At 35.1% G+C, this 22313-nt stretch overlaps 1 protein-coding gene across 1 annotated transcript; it reads right to left on the bottom strand.

Moving 5' to 3' along the window:
• Nucleotides 1-1395: 1395 nt before the first annotated feature.
• LOC105625927 (zinc finger SWIM domain-containing protein 8) lies at nucleotides 1396-8516 on the bottom strand. Its single transcript, XM_012207236.1, has 20 exons — nucleotides 8273-8516; nucleotides 7800-7969; nucleotides 7270-7580; nucleotides 6756-7182; nucleotides 6425-6673; nucleotides 5979-6269; nucleotides 5262-5873; nucleotides 5005-5181; nucleotides 4747-4933; nucleotides 4456-4582; nucleotides 4111-4267; nucleotides 3846-4039; nucleotides 3281-3773; nucleotides 3088-3216; nucleotides 2766-2976; nucleotides 2412-2698; nucleotides 2237-2341; nucleotides 1798-2159; nucleotides 1547-1696; nucleotides 1396-1462 (listed from the first exon to the last, which is right to left on the bottom strand). Exons 1-20 carry the CDS (start codon nucleotides 8514-8516, stop codon nucleotides 1396-1398), a joined length of 4950 nt encoding a protein of 1649 aa, XP_012062626.1.
• Between the last annotated feature and the right edge of the window lie 13797 nt (nucleotides 8517-22313).

Below are 22313 nucleotides of genomic sequence, written 5' to 3' on the forward strand. Positions count from 1 at the left end.
GTTTATGCATAAATTATAAATAAGCAAAAACAATAGAAAAGAGCCTTATTCGAGCAAATTCTAAAAATATTACTCCATCTTGAATAGTATTTTTCGCAATACATTTTTTTGCAATAGCTTAAAATATTTCTTAGCATCATTATTAAATTGTTGAATAATTAAGATAATCGACAATTTTTTAATTATTATAAATTTAATTTGTGATATTACTATTTCAGATTCAGAACTGTTTTAAGACAAATAATCAATGCGTAGTTAGCACGAATTGAAAGATATATAAAAAAATTTATGTAAAAATATTATTAAGTATTAAAATCTCTGCTTTAACCGAATAAAGCTTTTTTCGTTTATTTGTATTATTTATATATCTGTTCTTTTCACACTTATTATATATACATATGTATATATCTATATAAATAATGTTCAATCTATGATTATTTTATTGATATTAATTAGTAGTATCAAATTCAGATACAATAATAAATTAAATTAAAAGCAACATTTTTTCAACAGATTTAATTATATATTATATATATATATATAATATATTTATATTATATACATATATAATATATTTAGTTAAAAAAAATAATGGCAATCATATACTGCATTTATCCATAAGAAAAACGAAAATATAAAAAATGGATCTTCTAAATTTATTAAGCTTATTTCCATTTACCCAGAATTAATTTATCTTAATATAAAGAAATATTACGCGTACTTTATGACTCGCTCGCACATCCGATATGACTCAAAGTCAGAACATGAATTTTGATTCATGGCCGTTAGTATAATATACACATATCACACACACTTTATGCAGATGATTCTTATATAAATCAGCGCACTGAATGTTTCGTTTCTATGTAAATCTTACCATGCGAGCATAATGCATATAAGTAAAACTTAACACACAAACTTATACTTAGCAGTTTCATTAAGCTGTTTTCACTTATTCATATTAAATCTATCTGAATTTATATATCTTCTTCAATTGATCATCTTGATCATCATCAACTACTCACGCGTTTCTAGATACATTAACTAAACTTGAGATAAATCTCGCTCGTCTCTGTTATTAATCCCCTGAGAACCACGGCTGTCGATTGGTTCTTGCCATGCAGATGGTCCCGGTAGTCCGGTTATTTGGTGTTGAGAAGGTGGCGGTAATTGATGTGCCGCTGGTTCCTCAATAATGCATGGTATGGAGATTTTATCCCAAGCGAGCTTATTGACTGTAGCCAGCCCGTGAACGCATACGACGCTCTGTGGATGGGAGTGACAGGGATGTTGATGCTGTAATACGAGAGTTGTTGTCGGTGGTGGAGGCGGCAGGGATGGTTGAGGGTGAGGAGGAAGGGAAGTGAGCCACGTCACGCCTGGCTCCGTCCTGTGTCATTTACCGGTCTGTTGTAACGCCGCGTTGATCTGCGCCCAGAGATCCTTATTACAAGACTGAGATCTATATAGAAAACGAATATCGTTAATTTCTTATAGCTTTATTCATGTATATATACATCATAAAATCTTTTGTATTTGGATTTACCTTTTGATGGACTGTAACCATTCCTTGAACTGAGTATTTCCTTCAGGATTAATTTGAAAAGCAGCCCTTGCTGCACAAACAATATTGGCAAATTCTTCATAATCAGTAGCTGTTAAATGATACAGTTTTTGATGCATACACTGAATGTACCTAAAATCAAAATAATCAAAATCACAAGTTATTATTTGACACTGATTCGAGATTTGTAATCATCTTTTATTTCTTTTTATATTATAAAAAGTAATACTAACATCTGTTGACATTTGTGCACTAGCGGAGCCAATAAGGCAGACCTCAAGTGCTGTATGATGAGCGCCGGATTATTTCTAGCAAGATATTGAGCTGCTTCCAGAGCAACATGATGAAGGACAAAAGGACTCACAATGCTATTTACAGCACAGATGCACAATTGATGCATATAATGTGAACCAAGTCGTTTCGCAACTCTCAGCAAAAATTTAACATCCTCTCCATAGGGTGGATTTCGTGCGTATTTGGCTTGAGGCCGATCATCGTGCACTCTACGAGCCAAAGTTTCTAACGCAAGCATACCTACACGGTATGCAGAAACGAGAGTCCGTTGTTGATTAAATGTCTGACTTTGCCTATGAACCTGGAGCGAAAAAATCAAGTATTTTTATCTAAGGCTAATACATTATCATACATATGTATTATATTGTTAGAAATTACCGGAGGTTGAGCTCTCACAGTTGATATCATAGATTGCGTCTGAACTAACGTGGGTCCAGGCAAGCTGTTTTGTCCAGGAAGAGGACCCGTTACTCCTGCCTGGACCTGAATTAAATAGAAAATTATATTTATAATACATATTGAAATTAAAAATAAGCAATAGAATAATACTTACAGGTATAGGTTGTTGCATCGTATATAAATGGCGCGTTCCCGGCGTGGGTGGAGGAGGTTGCGGTGTGTAATATGGTCCAGGTGGAGGTGGAGCGGCCGGAGATGGATGATGCGGATGTGGTGGATGTTGAGGATGTCCAGGATGATGTGGAAATGGATGATACATTTGCATGTGTGGTGCAGGTGGTAAAGTGACTCTATGCGAAGGCATCGGACCGCTAAATGTCGCAATAGAATGATGAGGATGTACAAAGCTGTATGGGCCCACAGCGTACGGCATGCCAACACCTGGAACATTATAAGATAATATTTAAGAAATTCAATGATAATTCTAAGAAAAAAGGGATAAGTTTACCTAAAGGCGCCAAAGTTGTAATTGTTGGATGAGTATAATGTTGAGGAGGTGGTTGCGTGCTGGTAACGACAACTGTCTGCGCCGGACCAGGCATCATTTGAGTATTCGACAGATCCACAGAAGGTCCTGGATCAACTAATAATACTCCATTGAGATCTAATTGTAGAGGATCATGAGAAATCTCATCTTGCTGATCTCCACCGGGAGTTTGCTAAAAACAAAAATATAAAGAAATGTTTATTAAATTAATTGATTCACATTATCAAATAACGATTTATTTATTTTATTATTATTATTATATATTTATTTTATTCAAACTTACCCGAAGATATAATTCGTACCAATATTTTGCCACTTGGAATAGCACTTCTGGATAAACACCGCCTCCTTTTGCAGTATTTTCTACCGTAATACAAGCTTTCTCCAACATAGCCTCGCTTTGTTCCTTACACTATAAGAAAATAAAAGATTTAATAATTGTCTGTACATAGTATATCTGATTACATTATATATACCTGAGATATAGCTCTCTGAATTTCATTAGGATTAAGAGCATGCGCGTGCGGTAGACAAGATAAAGCAAGTTCCGCTGCTGCTCTAACCATATTTGGATCGCTACCTCTCGAAGACTTATCAGCTATACTGACAGCTTCAGGCGGAGTCAAATGTCCTTCCCAACTGTCAATAAGAAACCAAATCGCTGGAGCTCCGATTTCCATTGCTTGGCCGGTTATCCAGGACACGTGGCTTGAGTATGTACGACTGAGCCAATTCGGACTAACGCAATTATGGAGACCGAGGGCATATAATCCGAGTTGAAAAGCACACATATGAAGTGCTCTATGGGGACCATGATGATTTTGACTAGTTGATGGTTGAGTGAATAATGAAGTAGAACTGGTACCACCAGCTTTCGATAAGACCGTCTTTGCCAATTCGCACATGAAGTGTGCGCTTGCTTCTGACGGTTGATTTGGAATAGATGGATATAGCCTTTTGCTCTTATACCTAGACGACCAAAACAAAAAATACAAATTGCCACATAATATATGTTATATTGCGTATTTTCTAAAAACATACCGTGTTTCTTTAGTTCTAATAGGCACCGGTAGCTGCACAATTTGCGGTTGTATAGGTAATGCACTTATACCACCGTCTAATTCTGCGCTCGTACTACTATGAGGTCTACTGTTAGCACCAATAATGTTTTCACCACCATTATCAGTCCCAGCTAAAGGAGATGAACGTTCTTCATCGTGAACAAATCGTGCCATCTAAAATTCAGAAAACGTTATGTGTAAATTTTGTAGTACCCAGTATTGCAGAAAATATCTTAAATTCTTACTTCACTCTTTGTGGGAGGATTAGCAGTATAATAACTACTAAGAATAGGTGATTTGATAAGTTGGTGAACATCTCGATCCAGCAACTTATCCATTATTCTAGCCAATTTTACCGGATCATCTTTGTAATGTACGAGTAAAGTAATAGCTAAATCTCCTCTGAAAATAAAAAAAATTGTACATGCTATTATTAATATTAATATTATATTAATATAAATATTTACATGTAAACATATACACGTATATAATATATAATATATGAATATTATATAATATATATGTATAATATATATATAATATATATATATAATATATGAATATTATACATATGATAGTATAAATGTTACCTTTGCCTGCGAGTTCCTTCACAAAGAAGTGGATGATCTGCTTCACTTACGTTCGCCTTCAATCCCAAGACAGCCACAGCGGCATCAAATCCAAGATTTGGATCAATTTCTGCAGGTAGTTTCACTCCTGTGAAATATTTTATATTTCTATTCTCTGTTTGACAAAGAAATATTTTCTTTTCCATATAAATATAAATATGATTCGATTAGATATTTATTCATGGAAGAATAAAATGCATTTTTATAAAATAAAATATTTAAGATACATATTATTAAGAAAATATTTCATACTTGGTACATCGAGTGCATCATAAATAAAACTAGCCAACATGATGGGTAAGAGCGCATGTCCTCTTGATCTCATAACTCCATCTCTCAATTGTTCGGCTCTTTGTTTTATCATAGCTAATTCAGTCGGTCCCAAGGGAATTCTTTTTAGCAAAACTACCAATTCGCTTTCTTGATGAGCCAATTTAACCTAATTAAATTAAAAATAAGCATTAATTTCACGAACAATAAAACTACATTTTTTTCATTGTTTAGTCTTACTTCCAAAGGCTTTGTGTTAGCCGGTGGCCTAGCCATTTCCAAACCAAAAAGACCCACGCGAAACGCCAAATTATGATATTCTGGATTCTCAGCAAGTACTGTGCATAGAAATCCACATTTTGCTAAAGTCGCCGATGCGAGACACGTTACCTGATGAGATGCTGGATTCACATGTTGCTGTAACGCCAAGTTAAACATTTCTTCATAATATTTATTTTAATTAAAAGCGAATAATTTTTATCTTTAAAAGAACATACCCTCTTCCGTTTGTTCTTAACTGGCACTGGCGGTCCTTCGATTACAAGATCGGGAGGATTGGCCAAAAGTTCTTCAGCTAACTGTACTCCAATAATACATGCTTCTCTCGTATGACCGTGAGCATAAAGTCCCTCTGCCCGCGCGAATAAAATGTCCCATGGATCTTCCGTTTTCTTTAAATTATTTAGAACTACACTGGCATCTTGAGTAGTAGCGGTATGTATATTGCTTTTAGCATATTTATTCGGCAGGCTACTATTATTGGTCACAGCTTTTGGATCATAGTAGTAAACATTGTACTCATCACCAGAAGGACTGTCACTACTAGATGAGGAGCTTTCATCTTTGAATGGCCTCCCAGCTTCCTTTTCTTGATCGGATTCTTGTTCATTCTTACCACTGACCCCTTTGGGCACAACACGCAATTTATCACGGCACTCCGCAATATTCGTCCTACTGCACTTCGCGTTCTCGCAGGCAGGTTTGTTATTACTACTATCACTACTATCACTATGTGTCTCGGACGAGGCGTTTGAGCGATGCTTGTCCGAGCCTTGAGCGTTCTTCATACTAACGTTACTGTTGGAAGATGACTCGCTACCAGCCCCTTCCTATAATAATGCATTGTCATAATATAATTTTAAAAAATATAGAACTATATAAAAAATATATAATACTAATGTAATAAATTCGAGTGCAAATGAAGAAATAATGACCTGCGAATCGGTATCGCCGCAATTATTTAGTTGAGCACAACCTTGTCTAAGAACAACCTGAGACTCAGATATATCAGGAATGTCGGTGTCATTCTCACAGAAACCTTCGGAGCTAACGCTGCTACGATTTCCATCGCCACCTCCACTTCTCGAACACAATGGGAATTCACGCGGATTCAACCGTCGTCTGTCTAAGTAGCTGAACTCGACAAGACCAACATTCAATGACCGTCGACCATGATGATGGGACATTGGTGGTTGATAATTCAATACCGCTGAACTAGAATTTACCTAAAAAAATATGGGTTCATTATTCGAATAAATTCTTAATATTTCTTAATATTTCTTAATATTCTTAATATTTCTTAATATTTCTTAATATTCTCTTAATGAAATATAGTAATGAATTATTATAAACCGTTGCAAAAGAGACTTAAGATACGAACCTGATTTACTTCCGTCCTTGTATCTCCGGCATGCCGAAAACACGTAAAGGGACAGTGGTACATAGGATTATTCTCGGCGGTATATGTAATTCCCGGTAAGATATATTCATCCCAATCAAGATAACAAGCTTCGAGCGCTGACTTGAATCCGGTAAAGACTGCGAGATCATGTTTCAGGGAATCTTTCTGTGAACTATTACTTCTATTGTGTGAGTTGTGCGGCACGGAACTGCCACGACACTTGGCAACCTGAAACACGCAATTAAAGTCGTTATAAACTTAACTTTGTCAAAGGAAGAAGAAAGAGGAATGTGAGATATGCAATGCTCACTTTATCTATGATCTTCAAGTGCCAAGCCATAAATTGAGCATGCAACATTTCACGCTCTGATGGGGATAGACCAGGATTTAACGCGGCCAATCGCCAGAGAACTACAATCTCGTCGCATAGGGACGAGCACGCGTGTTGAGAAGCGTGCACATTGCTGTTCATATTATGCTTGCTGCCATATCCGGTACCATTCAGTAAGGCAACTTTAGTGTTGAACCACCAAACAAGAATCTGCTCGCATGCCATGCACTCTTCCGTGATGATTTCCAGCAGAGGAATGGCATTACGGTCATTTCTCTTGAACATTTCGCGCACGATGGAAAGGAGATTCCACATTCCCTCTGGCTCGCGACCTCTCAATGGTCGCAACAATGATGCCCATTCAGAAGCGGCTGGAGGTGCGGTGGTGCTCAAATAATTAACATCGCTGAAAAGGACATCACGGAATGAATTATGTTAAATGGTTATCGCGGCGAAGGCGCGCCAGCTGATTTATTAGAGCGCTGCTGTTCACCTGAAGACTATGGGAGCCGGCACGCAAAATTTGATGAGAATTTTCTTGATGTTATCGTGTAATGTCTTCTCATCTAAATACCAGGAGGTTTGATCGTAAGCAGATGCTCCGGCGGTTGGATCGGGAGCTCCGCAATAACTGTTAATAGCACTTGGCTGTGTTGAGAGTAATTCGTCCAGGAGTCGCTGGGCTGTGGGTAAAATTTGCTGAGGTAATTCACTGATGAGATATTGAGCGAACTTCTGCAATTGTTCCCGATGTAATCGTGACAGAGATTCACTAACTGGCGCTCTCAGACATACTTGCGTTGGCTGAAAGAATGTTGCGTAACATTAAAATAAAATCTGTCCTTTCACATCAATCAGGATTGAATAAAGGACTGAAGGGACGCATATTTCGTTTGTGACTACATATCACACGTGATATATTGTATAAAAAATATAAAAAAAAAGTGAAGAATTTTACTGAACGTCATTCGTCTCCTTTCATTTAGCTCGATGCCGGTCTTCCTAAAGTTAACATGCGCATACCATGTGTATTCTGTGCAGACAAACAGCTACCACGTGCGCGCACCAATAGGCCGTTGAGGAACAGGTGCAATTACATGATGTAATTCTGCGCCGATCAAACGTTACAGCAACGTTGAACTGTGCTCTGACCCCGTTCGTTTGCGGATTTACACTGGCACTCAGATGAAATCCTGTTCACAATATAGTTCATATGTGTAAAGGAAGGCAATCAATAAAAAAAACTGATTTAAAATAAAAATCAAAAGAAAGCGGTATTATTATTAAAGCGGAATTTTGTATGAAAAGCACTGCCCGCCAATTTTTGCACAAATTCTCGTTTGTCTATTTTCAACATATCATTAAATTTTCTATAGAGATCAATCATCGTCAAATTAATTACATATATTTACCAATATTAAAAGTTCATGGAATATTAACAAAACGAGTTTTTCTTTTCTTTACTATTCAAAAATTTTCTTTAAAGATCGTCTTACCGATTTGTAGAGGCTCCTTAACGGTCTTAGCACGATAGAGATGTTCGCCGCGAAGAAATTCATCAGCGCTACCGTTTGCGAGACATGAATAAAGTCGTATATCCTCTTCGTTATCGGGAAAACTCCAGAAGGCTATTCTCAGCTGAAGTTGCTCCGGTACAGGTGGATAGAAATGCTCCACCAGCTCGAAGGGAATATGAGACGCCACGCATCGTGCCGAAAGTTCGCAAAGAGTTGGCACCATCTGTTGTCCATCTGTAACAAAATAATAAATTGTGTGTAATAACGACGTGCATTAATGTTAAAAAAAAAAGCATCTTCACTCAAAAGTTTACAAAAACAAATTATACCGTTTGTGACAAATGTAACTTTCTCTGCCTTTTCATTCGCGCATACGCTTTGCCTGCTCACTGTTGCACAGCTGGAGAATAATTATGCTCTGTTTCCGTCTTCGTTCATAATTACGACACGCACCAGGCTCGTGCAGAAAAATAGTTCGTCGCGAGTTAGCCACGACAGCGATATTCTCTAATTATCGTCTCCTGCTCTTAACGAGCGAGCGCGATTTCATGAGCTCGCCATTTGCGAGTTAGCGTGTCTAACATGTATGATTTTTCTGAAAGGTAAGCTTGGTATCAATGCTCGAGAAAAGAAAAATCTTCCTAAGATCGTAGAATATTAATGGTGTTCGCGGAAATGCTTGGAAACGAAACACGAGATAATTATTTATACGTGCACGCACTCATATCTCCAAGAAACATACATGCTTCAGACTGCAATTCTTTCCGTTTGGAGACAAATAAACTCGAGATAAAATATTCTTAATTGCAATAAATCATAATTCACATTTGTTGATCTTTATTGCAAAGAAAAAATTCGTAAAAACATAGAAATAAAATAAAATAAATAACATATAATTTCTCTTAATGTCTCTCGTCGAAAAATTAAGAAGCACATTGTGTGCATCAACTTCATCACTATGTATTTAAAATTTACATCTTACAAATTAGCAGAACAAAATGAGTAAAATCAAGTCTAATTAACATTTTTTTATTAATATAAAAAAAAAATTTGTCGTCAGATTTAAAAAAAATGATGTTCTGCTAAAGGAGGATTAAGCGGAACATCATTTTTTAAACAATTGTTAGAACAACAAATTTCTTTTTTTTAATTTCTCTAACTGTTTATCCTCTTTCAAATTATTTTACGAATGGTTCTATTGCTGAAGCAGTCAATGGGAGTAAATGGATTCGTTTCGCAATACGAGCTCGAGAGAGGGCTTTTTCACTGAAGTCCACGCTTAATTAAGTTCAGAAGCGCCAGGAATAACTCGACTAATACCAAAAAGAATCGTTCGTTAACGATAATTACGATCGATGACATTAATCATCATTATCATCCGTCTCGTAAGAACTTTTTATGAATGACGTTCTTATTTGCGCAGCTTCCACGATACATTACAAAGGATGATACATGAGGAGCTTAGATAATTTGAGAACAGGAGAAAAATAAAAACAATATGAAGAAATAACAAGAAAACGAGATTCATAAAAATTCTGGTCGTTCTATCATGGTTAAATCTCATCGAAAAATGTTGCTTCTAATCAGATTACATCGTAACATGTACATGATCGTGGTATAATTTTTCCAACACGACTGACACATGCGACAGTTTTCGCAGGATGTTGCTCGGCGCTTTATCGATCTTCGGCGGGGACGCAAGTTCGAGTTTCAAACAAGAGCATGGCATCGAATGCCTACTGTCCCGGAAAGTAATATCACCAAATCAATAGTGGAAAACGCGGCTTCACTTTCTCGCGGTAGACGTGACGCCAGAAGCATTACTGTCTGTATATTCGCGATCGACCTTACGCGGAACAGACGCAAGGGGTGAGAGAGAGCACCTCTCGCCGTTCTGAAAATAGCCGACCGGGTTGAATGAATGAACGCTTGTATTGGGTTGGAACAAAAATTCATAACGTTACTTCACTTGTCTCTCTCTACATAGTTATTTTTTTTAATTGGCAATTATACCATTCAATAAAACAAAGTATCAGCTTTGAACTCTGGAAAATGAAGAATCTGTTTTTTAAATTGTTTTACGATAATTTTTATTTAAGTTGTGAACAATCGAAGTCAAATTGTTCCTTTAATTTAATTTGCGGTAACTCAGTAACAAAAAAATTTTAATGGGATCTCATTTTTAAAAACAATTTTGTAAGGAAATTTTAAGCTTTTATGTTAGAAAGTCGAATTTTTTGCAAGTTGTTTTTTTAGACATGTGACACACAATAAAGTGAGAACAAAATTTATCATTTTTCAGCTTTTTGTTCAGCTCGTAGTTTTCTATATGTAAAAATTACTAAACTTATAAAAATTCAAAAGACACAGTGACTTTTCAAAAGTAGAGATTTTAAGCTTTAAAATTCACTTTTTAAATTTATTTCGTTCATTTTTAACGAATGTTACAGCCGCTTGAATTTTGAAGTTCGTAACACTTTTTGTTTCAATACATAGCTTCGTTACATAAGCTCGCATACGCGTTATGTGTCATGCCGCGACGTCATTCGGCACGGAAAAAACGCGCGACTTGTCGCAGAAAATTTCTAACGAGTCATACCGATGGAAGAGTGCCCGTTCAAATGAATGAAAAGCGTACACATTTTTTCCCCTCTCGCCTTTTACTTCCTGGGTCTTTCCCGTGCGGAAACCGTAACGAGCTTCGTGGTCGCGGTTTTGCCGCGCAATGTAATTTCCTTCAGCTTCAACGAAAGCTGTAGCCATCACGTCGGGAAATTCTCTCGGATGGCCGGCGCGCCAGCTCTCGTCCGATACAACGTGTCGAGTGCCGACAATTTGCAAAAATTTCCATTACTCTGTAACCATGTCACTCTTTTTTTTTTACACGGAATTTGATCGATCGAATGCGAAGAGCGAAACATTATCGAATTCATGTCAATTGAATCGCAATATTCGCAATCTAATTTCGCAAAATCGTTCATACGTGTCGTAACATTAAAATCTATCACTGTTAAATTCATCATATCGAACTGTACCCAATTTTTAATCATTACTGTAAATCGTCACTGCTCCTATCAATACATCGTTATTTTAATTAAAACAATTTGACTCTAGTTTATTATTTATATCAAATATACGGATGTTATTTTAAAATAAAGCAATTTAATTACGGAAACAGATTGGTAATGGAGGTTAAAAATATAATATAATGAAAAATAAAATAACAAAATAATAAAAATAATGATAATAATAATTGTATATAATAAAAATAGTAATAATAAAAATAGTACAAAATAATAATTGATTTACCATTACTCCTTTAATATTTAACAATAGAAGAAAATACAGAAGAGATAAAACTGTTCCGGTTGGAACAAAATGAGAAATGGATTTAAAAAAAAAGATTTCAGTGTTCTCTGTCAGCTAGTTATTTTTCAGGCTCCATGGCAATTGATTAGAAAACTTTCAGAGATGCAATTGGAATATCCCGGAGACAAATTGTGCGGACTGCGGAACAATAGCCTGGATCTCAATCGAGATGTGTTATTAAAATGCATTTACGGGGTGAGCGTGAGTGGCGGATATGGGAAGCAAATATTTCTGCGGATCTGTGAAGCGCGTATGCGCGAGCAATGCTCGGTTTCCAGGTTTCCGCAAACCGGATGCTCAGCAATCAAATTGAAATTGAATCAATAGAAATTGAATTTCCATTAATAATAGGCCGCAGCATGGTAACGTCATTTCCTCCGGGTCGAGAGCATGCGAGGCTCTCATCGTCTCGACTCTACTCGGATCCGCGTCTCACGGATACGGCAAATAGGATCGGCGCGAAGTACGATAGGATAATCGAACTGTCGAGCTTAAGCAATCGCATTAAGCCACAGTACTATTGTCGCACTAAGGCAGCCTAATGTGATTGCTACTTACAATTGTGGCTATACGAAGCGCGATAATCATCGTAATAAAGCGCACATTCTCCTATATTATAGACAATGTAAGGATGTCCGAACAGCGTTCGTAACAAAAAAAATAAATAAATAAATAATAAAATTGTTATACGAAGAGAAAGAACAATTTTATTAAAATAAATAAAAATGTAGTTAGATATATACAGATCTGAAAGTAATTTTGATAAATCAAAATAATTATGTAGAATGTTCAAACTGTAATGTTGCAAAAAGTTTTAACATTTAGTACACTAGTGTAAACTTGAGTGTTTTTCATAAATATTTAGATATTCACAACAAAATTGTTTTCAGATCTGCATTTATAATAGCTACATTTTTAAACACTTTAGTAAAATTAGTACACGTTCTTTCCGTGTAAATTTTCTTATGAAACGAGAATTCTTTGAATGCTTCCTATAAGTGGCTGAAAATTCGCGAGTTTTCACGTACCAAACGGGCGTCGACCGGAGCTTATCTTCCACGTAAATGGAACTCGAACAGCGAATGCACGTGACCACATTGCTGTCTTTTAAATTCTCCGATACAATTCCTGGAGAACGGATAAAATTTGCATCTCGGGATTCGCCTTATCCGCTTCGCCCATTACGCGGCACAGTGGTGCACGAGTTTGCACAGATTCGCAGTACAGCCCGGAAGAATATTTCTCCCTTTATCTTCATGGCGATATTCTGTTCAACGGTGCCTGTTTTACGGCTGAGCGCGGAATCATGTTGCGTGGATTCATAAAAGAATCGCGCTACAATCCCGTGTCTCGGTGCAACGAGCTTGTTACTTCGCTGTCTAAAACGGAAGGAAATTGCTACTCCAAATGTAGAATTGAATCGATATTGTGTTTTTGAAAACATAGTACAATTCAAACATAAAGAATAGATATTTCTTTATTAAATTATTAATAGATAAAGATCTCGCATAGTGATCTCGCAAATCTTGGGAAAGCTCGCTGGCAGACTACTAATCATTTCCTCCATATAATACGTTCTTATCTTACCGAAAGTGCTGTGAAATTCACACGTTTCGCTACTAAATCTTATATTACGTCGAAACTTGCAAAGGACAAAATCTAATTTCCAAATGATCGTGAATGATCGTCATGTCATTGACACATTCGTGTGATTAGGAATGTAACTAAATTTATCAAGACTGATCAAATGACCTTTTTAAACTTATTCCTTTTTATTTAACCGTTTACTATTGTTTATTTTCCATTTCCTATTTTTGTTTATAATTAAAATGAAACAAAATCAAAATTATTATATATCTTATTTTGTTTATTATTATTATAAATCAATTATTATCTACAATTATAAAAAATATAATTTTTATTTAAAGACTGATCATTTGATCAGTTCGATAAAACTAAATAGGTAGGTATAAATTGTCGGCAGATTTTGTTAAAGAGTATATTTTTACACACGTATTACAAAAAGAATGGTTTTGCTGAAGTATCTAAAAATTTAGCTAAATCTGAAAATAATTATGTAGGATTATTAAAAGAAATGATGTTAAATAAAAATAATTATAAAAGATCGAGATTCAAGTATTATGATAACACTGCAAAAAATTGTAATTCTAGCAACCAATTTGAGCTTCCTTACATAAATACTTTGATGATTCAATAAAATTTTTAGATACTTTAGCGAAACCGTTCTTTCTTGTATATTTTGATTAAGTACTCTTCTTTATGTTGTTATCAAAAGACAGTAAACGCAGATCAGCAGAAGGAGAGATTGTAAAGAGTAAAACGATTGAAAAGAAAGCGCATCACGCTTCAAAGACTCGGAAGAGGATTTATTTTCCGAAATGACGATTGTATTCGTCGTACAACTGTTTTTTCGCTATTCGCGAACGCGCCCCCAATTGTGTCTTCAGTTATTTCTATTTTCTTGCGGACAAAGTAACGAGTAGTACGGAAAAGTGATTGATGCCAGTAGTCGTGCAATCATAGGACATCAAAGCGCCATTCTACCTATGTGTTGACCGATAGAACCGGGTAATGGTTCGTTAACCATCGCGCATGCACATTTACTGCAAATTGTCAGCTTGTTCTCTACGAGTTCTTTTCACAGTCGAAGCGCCAATTCTCGATAAAAGATCGATAACATCGTAGTTCTACGATAAAATGCGCGATAAAAAATCGGAGTGGGGAATTAAATCGATTTCTAAAAGATTTTGTTAGGAAACAGAAACATTTTTTTCTCTTTTATTACTTATGTAAATAAGTCGAAAAATACATCGAAAATTTGACATCATTCAAAGAAACGAATTGTTTTTATGTTCAAAAACACAAAAAATTAAGCATATACAGAAAGAAAAGTTCTGCTAAAGTATCTAAAAATATAAAAATTAGATTTTAGCAACGTTCAATATTATTTTGATAGTTCAAATAAAATTATTTTCAGATTTATATCTAGTTAAATTTTTCAACAAAATGTAGTTCATGATTTTTATTTTATGAGGAATAATTCCATCGCGCAATCAAAAAAACAAATTACTCAGAATCAATCGACATTAAATTGCACCTTCGAGAAATCGCATTTCATTCATCTCGCGCAGATCAGGCAAAGAACTTACATTCAGAGGAAACGACGAGGACATTTAAATACGTCCACTGAGATTACGTCGCGACTGTGGAAATCGCAAGAACTTTTAACGTAATAAAGGAACATCCTGTCTTGATGTTCTCGCAAAATGAAATTGCATTCCGCAGGACACAAGGAGTAACTTAGTGCGAATATTGTTAATATGATAGTTTGCAACATGATTCCATTGGAGTAACGCATGCTTTCTGCGACGAGTCAGTTTGAATAATATATACATAGTGGATGAGAAAGAGAACGCACGGAAAGAACACTTTTTGTTTAAATATCTAAAAATTAGATCTGAAAATATAATACAAATAAATTGTTGAATCATTAAAATTAATTACGTAAAATTCTCAAATTAATAAATATCTAATGCTGCAGAAAATTTTGATATTTTAGCAACTAGTTTGAGCGTTCTACATTCTAAAAACTATCCATGTGGACGTAACATGGATTTAACATAATTCTCATTGTGTTGGTGTTAATGTTAACATTAATATGATATGGACTTAACACTATATATATAAAATGTTGATATTAACATCAGGAGTTACAAATTCATATCGATATTTTTTAGAATATATATATAATTACTTTTGATAATTTAATGAAATTATTTTCAAATCTGTATTTAGTTAAATTTTTAGATACTTCAGCGTAAAACCATTCTTTCTATACACGATTCTTCGAAATACGCTATAAAGATTGTTGTGTAATTCTAAAGTATTGAAAAACCGAAATGTTTCGAAACAAAGATCTCTCTAAAACAGATTTAAGAACCGCTTCGTTAGATATATAGAGGAGCTGATACCAGAATATATGCTATTCTCTGATAGAATTGTTTTATCGAACCTCCTATTTGCGTAGAGGCATATCGATCGCAGAGAACACGTCTTGTAAGTATAATATTCGAATCAGCTTTTGTTTGCAAAGAAGGAAATCGAATAACGAAAGTTTTACACTCGCTGTAGAGTTAGGAATCCGGGGAAAGTCGGCCACACAGATTTTTCAGTGGGGATCGAACGGCGGATGTACAAATTGGGAGAAACTTTTCATCGTGCTCGGTGATGATCCGAGAGCGTTGCGAGAAACGCGTTCCAGTCGAAACTCGACCAATGCAGTCGAAACTCGGCCTAAGCGGATTACTCAACTTTCCGCCTTGATAAACTACAATTTAAGTTGGCGCATCTCTCGTCACGCTCCTGCGAGATCGGAAAAAGTAACGTAAGAGGAAAGTAACGTGACGTAAGTCCCGTTTCGTAATCTGCTCTCTGCACGTGATAAAATACATTACAAGGATACACGTGACTTTTCTCACCGTAGGACTGCAACTCATACGTGTACAATGATTAACTAATTCTTCGTTAACTGGTTGAATCACTGCGCTGCGCGCCAGCGCATTGAGAATGATGCGTTCATTATAACCCATTGTGAGCTTCGCGCTTGTCAATTTTACGTTCGACATGGGAAAAAAACAATTTTGCTAAAATATCTGAAAAATTAGCTATAAATAAAGCTAAAAATAATTTTGTTGCATTCTCTAAATCTGAATCAGTGGATAATCACCTGATATCAGTACCAAATATGCCATTATAATCAGTGAATTAAATATGAGATCCCTAATCTAGCTAATCTTTATTATGTGATCTAACTAAGCTTGTTTTAATGCTTAAATTTAATGAATACAGTATTGGAAGATTGTAATTAACGTGAAAATGTTAATATTTTAATTATATAATGCTCAGACATTCTTGCTTTTTTAATTGACCTTCAACTGATTATCAGAGCTAAGCCACTGGATAATTAGTGACTATCTACTGATTTAGATTTAGAAACATCATCAAAATAATTACACAAGAATCTCCATGATGAGTAATATTGCAAAAAGTTTTGCCATTCTAATAATCAGCTTAAACATTCCAAATAATTATTTGGATAGTCCAATAAAAATTACTTTCAGACCTGTATCTAATTAAATTTTTTAATGCTTCTGATTGCTGTTCAGATGTTGTTCAAATTGATGAAGGAATGGATGATGATCCAAATGAATTCTGTGTTGGCTTAACACGCTACTATTTCTCTGAATTAAAATTTTTCCTTCGGTACGGACTTCCATGAACTATACTATGAATTAAAAATGATTCAGGGGACAGTCCAACGTGTTACAAACTTTCTTCGTCTTTTCGGGATAAGATGGAGAGATCGGATAGAAAAGTCTTCCCACGAACTGTCTTAAATCAAGAAAGGTTTGCACTTCCTCCCGCAGGCTATAGACAAATTCTCACTTTAGATCCCTCGCACTCGCTTAAACAAGCTGAACTTAACGCTTTCGTTGCTCGAATGCCGAACGATTATTAATTGTCAGATATATTTCGTTGGCGCCGCAATTCGTTAAGAGACGCCTCGGAATTTGTTCGAACAACTGTCTAGACATTTCTTTTTTTCAGTTTTACTCTTGATTTAATAATATAAATAAATTATATTAATTGTATAATAAGATCTAGAAATACGAAATGTTTCATATCAAAACTTTATTGTTAAAAATCAGTCAATTCTTTAAAAATCAGAATTAATATTTTCGCAGAATTCATCATTCATCATTCAGTGAGAGATTTGTCAAATAAGTTGTAAAATATCATGTGCAACGCAGTTAGATAAAATATAAACATATAAAAATATTTCTCGCAAATGTTGATCTTCCCTGTTGAGTGTCTTCAATAACAAAAATAATTGGATAGATGTGAAAGATACGTTCAACGTTCAGAAGGCATCTAAAGTGCCCTGAGGGTTAACATGCATTACTACCCTCGATCCATTTTATTCCAACTTTAATCCTTTTTTCAAATTCCATGGCAGAGAGAAGAGACACTTTTCCTATTACAACCGCGGGCATTAACCGTTGTTTTCTCAACGAGAGCCCGAGGCTCTCCGACTACTAGTGCTCTTCTTATTTGCATAATGCTCTCTTCTTCTCATTCATTTTCGCTATGCACGCGAGCGTTTTCATCCTCCGCGTTTCAGCAGTAAGGCCCATTCTTTTATTTCGTCTTATAAGACGTGTTGATTATTTACACCTTTTTTTTATATTGTAAAATTTATGCAGTAATCAACGATTATGAAGTAATCAACGAAAACTGAGCCAAGTAAACATTCGAAGATTTTTTTTCTCTGAACGTGAAGTTCATATTTAATATGAAAAAATATTATTTGTTAATCATTTATATTACTTAACAAGATAAATATTTAAAAAAAATCAGAATTAATATTTGAATGAATTTTTTCACAAACGATTCTTTCGGGCGCGCTGCGGTGAATCTTTTTCAACGTCGCGTCGCTAACATCAAAAAAGATTTATCCATTCGCGTGACCAGGATTTGTCGGAACATACCGGCCTTTTTCATAGCGATGGGAAACGATAAAACATGCCGCGCCCACGAGCTACGCCCTCGCGAGTCGCTCTTGCTTGGAGAACGTCGCTTACGGGAATAAAAGAGCCGTGCATTATTCAGCGGCCGCGCGTTTAGCGGAGCATGTTAAATTCGGCACAGGTCCGATCCACGTCGCATTTTACGCCCGGAGATGCTTTTCGCAAGATCCTGCGTTTACAAATCGCACGAGATAAAGCAAGCTGACGAGCTGCACATACAGAATGTCACTGACTTCTGAAGAACATCCTCTTTTATCTTCTAAGAACCTCAGAGAAAACTTTCGTCAACATGAAGAATTCAACGTATAATCTTTAGCTAAATGTATGTTAGAAGTCATCCAGTTAGAAAAGCCACTAGAAAAAATTTTATTACATCAATTTTATTCGAAATTGCCACAAATTTTTCATCCTATAATTCCAAACTTTTCCATGATTAAAAAAAATTTCACAATTTTCCTTTAATCATGCTTTCAATAATATTTTGAATTTTTTTGTATTTCCCGATTTGAAAACTGCTGAATATTTTTGTTGAGAAAGCAATTTAACACACATGCTATATATAGTGTATAAATTATTATTAATGTTACTATTAATGTTACTAATACAGCTTGCATTTAATTATTAAGCTGATAGTATTCTAAAACTGCGGTTGTAACGTATATATTTATATTAAACTTCTTTAAAGCCAAGAATTTTAATTTTCTAAAAAATTTGGCAAAATTCATTGACTTTTTCCTGATTCCGTGATAATTCTGTTATTATAAATAAAGAACAGGATGTTCCTGGCACCTTACAAATTTAAAATAAATAAAATTTAAAATAAATAAAATTAATAAAATTGTAATTCCCAGGACAATTTAAAGTATCGTCCAATATTTATAACAGAGTTGTATGGCGCGCTACTTCCCGCGGGAACGCACAGACGAAATCGATAATCGCACACCGTCGCGTTAATTTCCTAAAATAACGGAGCTCTCACGCTTTGTTTCCTAGCTTACAATGCCTCTTCGCGAGGTTTTCCCAGCTGGCAGTACCTGGATTTTCTCCCTCTACGTTAAGCTCTCCCGCGAGATATATCAACAAAAGTTGTTTCCCATAAAAGTCAAAACTCCAACACGCATAACTGCGTCGGCAGAAGACAGCTGCGTTTATATTGTTTTAAAATAAGGTTTCGAAACGCAGCGTGACCTCGCACTATATGTATTTTAGCGATCCATTTCATTTCACAATTCTAAGATTTCATATTGGATACTCCACGCTTACAAGAACGATTACATATATTTTTATAACAAAATAAAAGAAGTATGAAAAATTATTTCAATAAGAAATAGATATGTTTTGAAAAAATAATTAAGATAAAATGAGAAAGCTTATTTAGACTACAAAATTGTTAAATATAAATATTTATCTTATTAAATTAAATTGTTTCACATGAATATAATATTTATTTTGAAAAGTAAATTAATAAATTTCCAATTCCAGTTACATTTTTCAAAGACTATACATCTGATATATCTTTAAAAAAAAATAAAGCAATCTCTCTCTCTTTAGGAGTAATCTCTGATTTTTATTTTATTTTTTTTTCATCTATGACTTCATAGATCTATCATAAAATTATCAGTAGAGTAGAATAAATAAATTTTTAGATAAAACAATATTTAAATAGCGCATCAGAAGATAAATTGAAAGAAATACACATAGACTACAAATCCGATAATCTCGGATGCGTTGCATAATGCAATTGCTCCCGTTATCAAAGAGCCTGGTATTTCTTGTGATATTTCCTAGAAACAAGAGCGCCTTTACATTCCTCGTAGATGACGATATCGTGCATGAACTATTATTACAAAGGATCCTCTCGTAGGAAACAAACCTTGCTGGAGTTCTCTCGCCCTCAAGCGACGCTAATGAAATACCTTACAAATGCCAGGAATTTCAGGAAGCATAGAGTAGCTTAATTAAAAATGATATTTAGTGCAAAAATGTCGTTTTTTCAACATGACAGTCGCAATTTTGTGATTAATAATTTCTGAATAATTGGATACAATAATAAATTGCTTATCATGCAATATAAAACACTCATATTTTTAATAAAAGAGAATATATGTTGATACGGTAATTTGTTTTCAATAAATATTGCATGTAAAGTGCGTGCGTATATATTTAGTGGTTATCCAGAATCCTCCTGGCTTCAAGTATGGCAGTCCGGAATAACGTGCGATAGGAAGGCGAATCGAAATGAAACGCGTCGACAGACGCGGGATATCGTCGCGCTTTTCAACGTATCGACGCGATACGAAACGACAAAGGTCCTTTTTATTTCCCCGCAATCGCGATTGACATTTTTGCTCTACCCCGTTACTTCCAGTCGTGAATTTTCAGAACGCCTCCCCCGAGGATCCCTGAAAATGAATTTCGTGTAGCGCAACGTCAGTGCATCGACCTCGACGATCGATATTCACCGGCAGCTCGAAAAGCGGCGCGGGGATGTATGAAAAGGGGCACCCGTGAGAGAGATTTCAATTTTCATCTTCGCCCCATAAAAATTGTTTATTCCTCTTCCGCTCTCGTGCCGCGTGAGAATTGTCTGCTACAGATAATATACGCGAGCGACATTCAGTGCGTTACTGAAACTTCTATCTCGCACTGCGTATCGACGATGAACTCGTGTAAGCAAATACGAAAGATTTTATTATCCATCGCTCGATAACAAAAGATTCAAAGCGTAAAACTGAATTTCGTTTCAGAACGATATTTTACTAATCAATTTTTTATATCATTATTATATCTCGTACGTACAATATTTCCTCAAAGAAACTTTCAATCTGATGCTTTTAAACTCGAAATGAGAAATAGGTGAAATTTATCGCCTGATTCTCTGAGAACTGCTGCAATTTTGAGTTAATTTAAGTTCAACGAGTGTTGAATGCCTTGCATTGATTCGATCGCGCTGGAAATTAAGGAAAAGAGAAAAGCGGAGGAAAACACAGATTGTGCCTCAATATATTTTACTCATAAAGCTATGTCGATTGTACGAAGCGCCTTGTAAAAAAAAAAAGATAGAAAAAAGATGGAATTTCCAAAAACTTTTATCGACGTACATCTGTATTTATATTTTATAAATTACGAAATATCACTCTTACAAATAATGTAAAATAATTTTTTATTTAGTTGATTGAGTTATTGATAATGACAGTTGATCAAAGGAATTTGAAAAATATATTCTCCAATACGTTTTCAAATTCTTGTGTGCAAAAGTAATTTTTTTTACAGTATGTTTCACATCCTTTAGGATCTTTCACGGATTGTCTCGATGGAGGTCCTTTCGGGGAAACGGCAGCTTTCCGCAGTTGAGCGTAATACCACCCAGCGACGAACCCTCGTCCTCCCCCAACGCTCGAGAATATTCTCGTTGATTTTTATCGAGGCCTCGGTGATGGCGGTATTGAATTTGCGGTTGAGCGAGATGGGTCTTCCGGAAGTAGATTCATCGATTATAGAAATAAAACGGGGCCGTTTTGGAAAGCAAGGAGAATAGTTATTGTCAATGAAATTGATTTTCGAAGTGTTCTGTCTAGAAACGGTCGATAATCACAGGTGAAACGAATTTTGTTCACGATAACAAATTTGAACACGATAATAAATTTTTGAACAATAAGTAAAAATGAATCATTCATATTGATAATTTTTTTAATTAGCTGTTCATTCTTCTGATTTTGGCTGAACATATATTTATACAATATTTGTAATTAAACACGGAAAGAAGTGTTACAGTATCTAAAATATTAGCTAAATAAAATCGAAGTATCTAAAAATTTAGCTAGATAAAATATCAAAAAATGTAAAAAAAAACTTTTAAAAATGATTATTTAATTTGGATATGTAAGACATATATACATATATATATATATATATATATATATTGGGAGTAAAATTAGTTCGGTTCCGTTTTTTTGTACATTTATTTCAAAACAAAATGAATGAACAGATCAATTAAAATATTGTCCATCGCTGCCTACTTTTTCCTATCTCTCAAGCAATTT

Source organism: Atta cephalotes (genome assembly GCF_000143395.1).
Source record: "Atta cephalotes unplaced genomic scaffold scaffold00004, whole genome shotgun sequence".
In the NCBI taxonomy this organism is placed as follows: Eukaryota; Metazoa; Arthropoda; class Insecta; order Hymenoptera; family Formicidae; genus Atta; species Atta cephalotes.

Excerpts from the sequence above, each read along its gene's own strand:
- LOC105625927 (XM_012207236.1), bottom strand. The coding sequence starts at position 8,516 with ATGGTGCCAACTCTTTGCGAACTTTCGGCACGATGCGTGGCGTCTCAT. Across the intron at positions 3,774-3,845 it reads ATTAGAACTAAAGAAACACG|GTATAAGAGCAAAAGGCTAT; the intron begins GTATGTTTTTAG and ends TTGGTCGTCTAG. Across the intron at positions 2,977-3,087 it reads GGTACGAATTATATCTTCGG|CAAACTCCCGGTGGAGATCA; the intron begins GTAAGTTTGAAT and ends TTTTGTTTTTAG.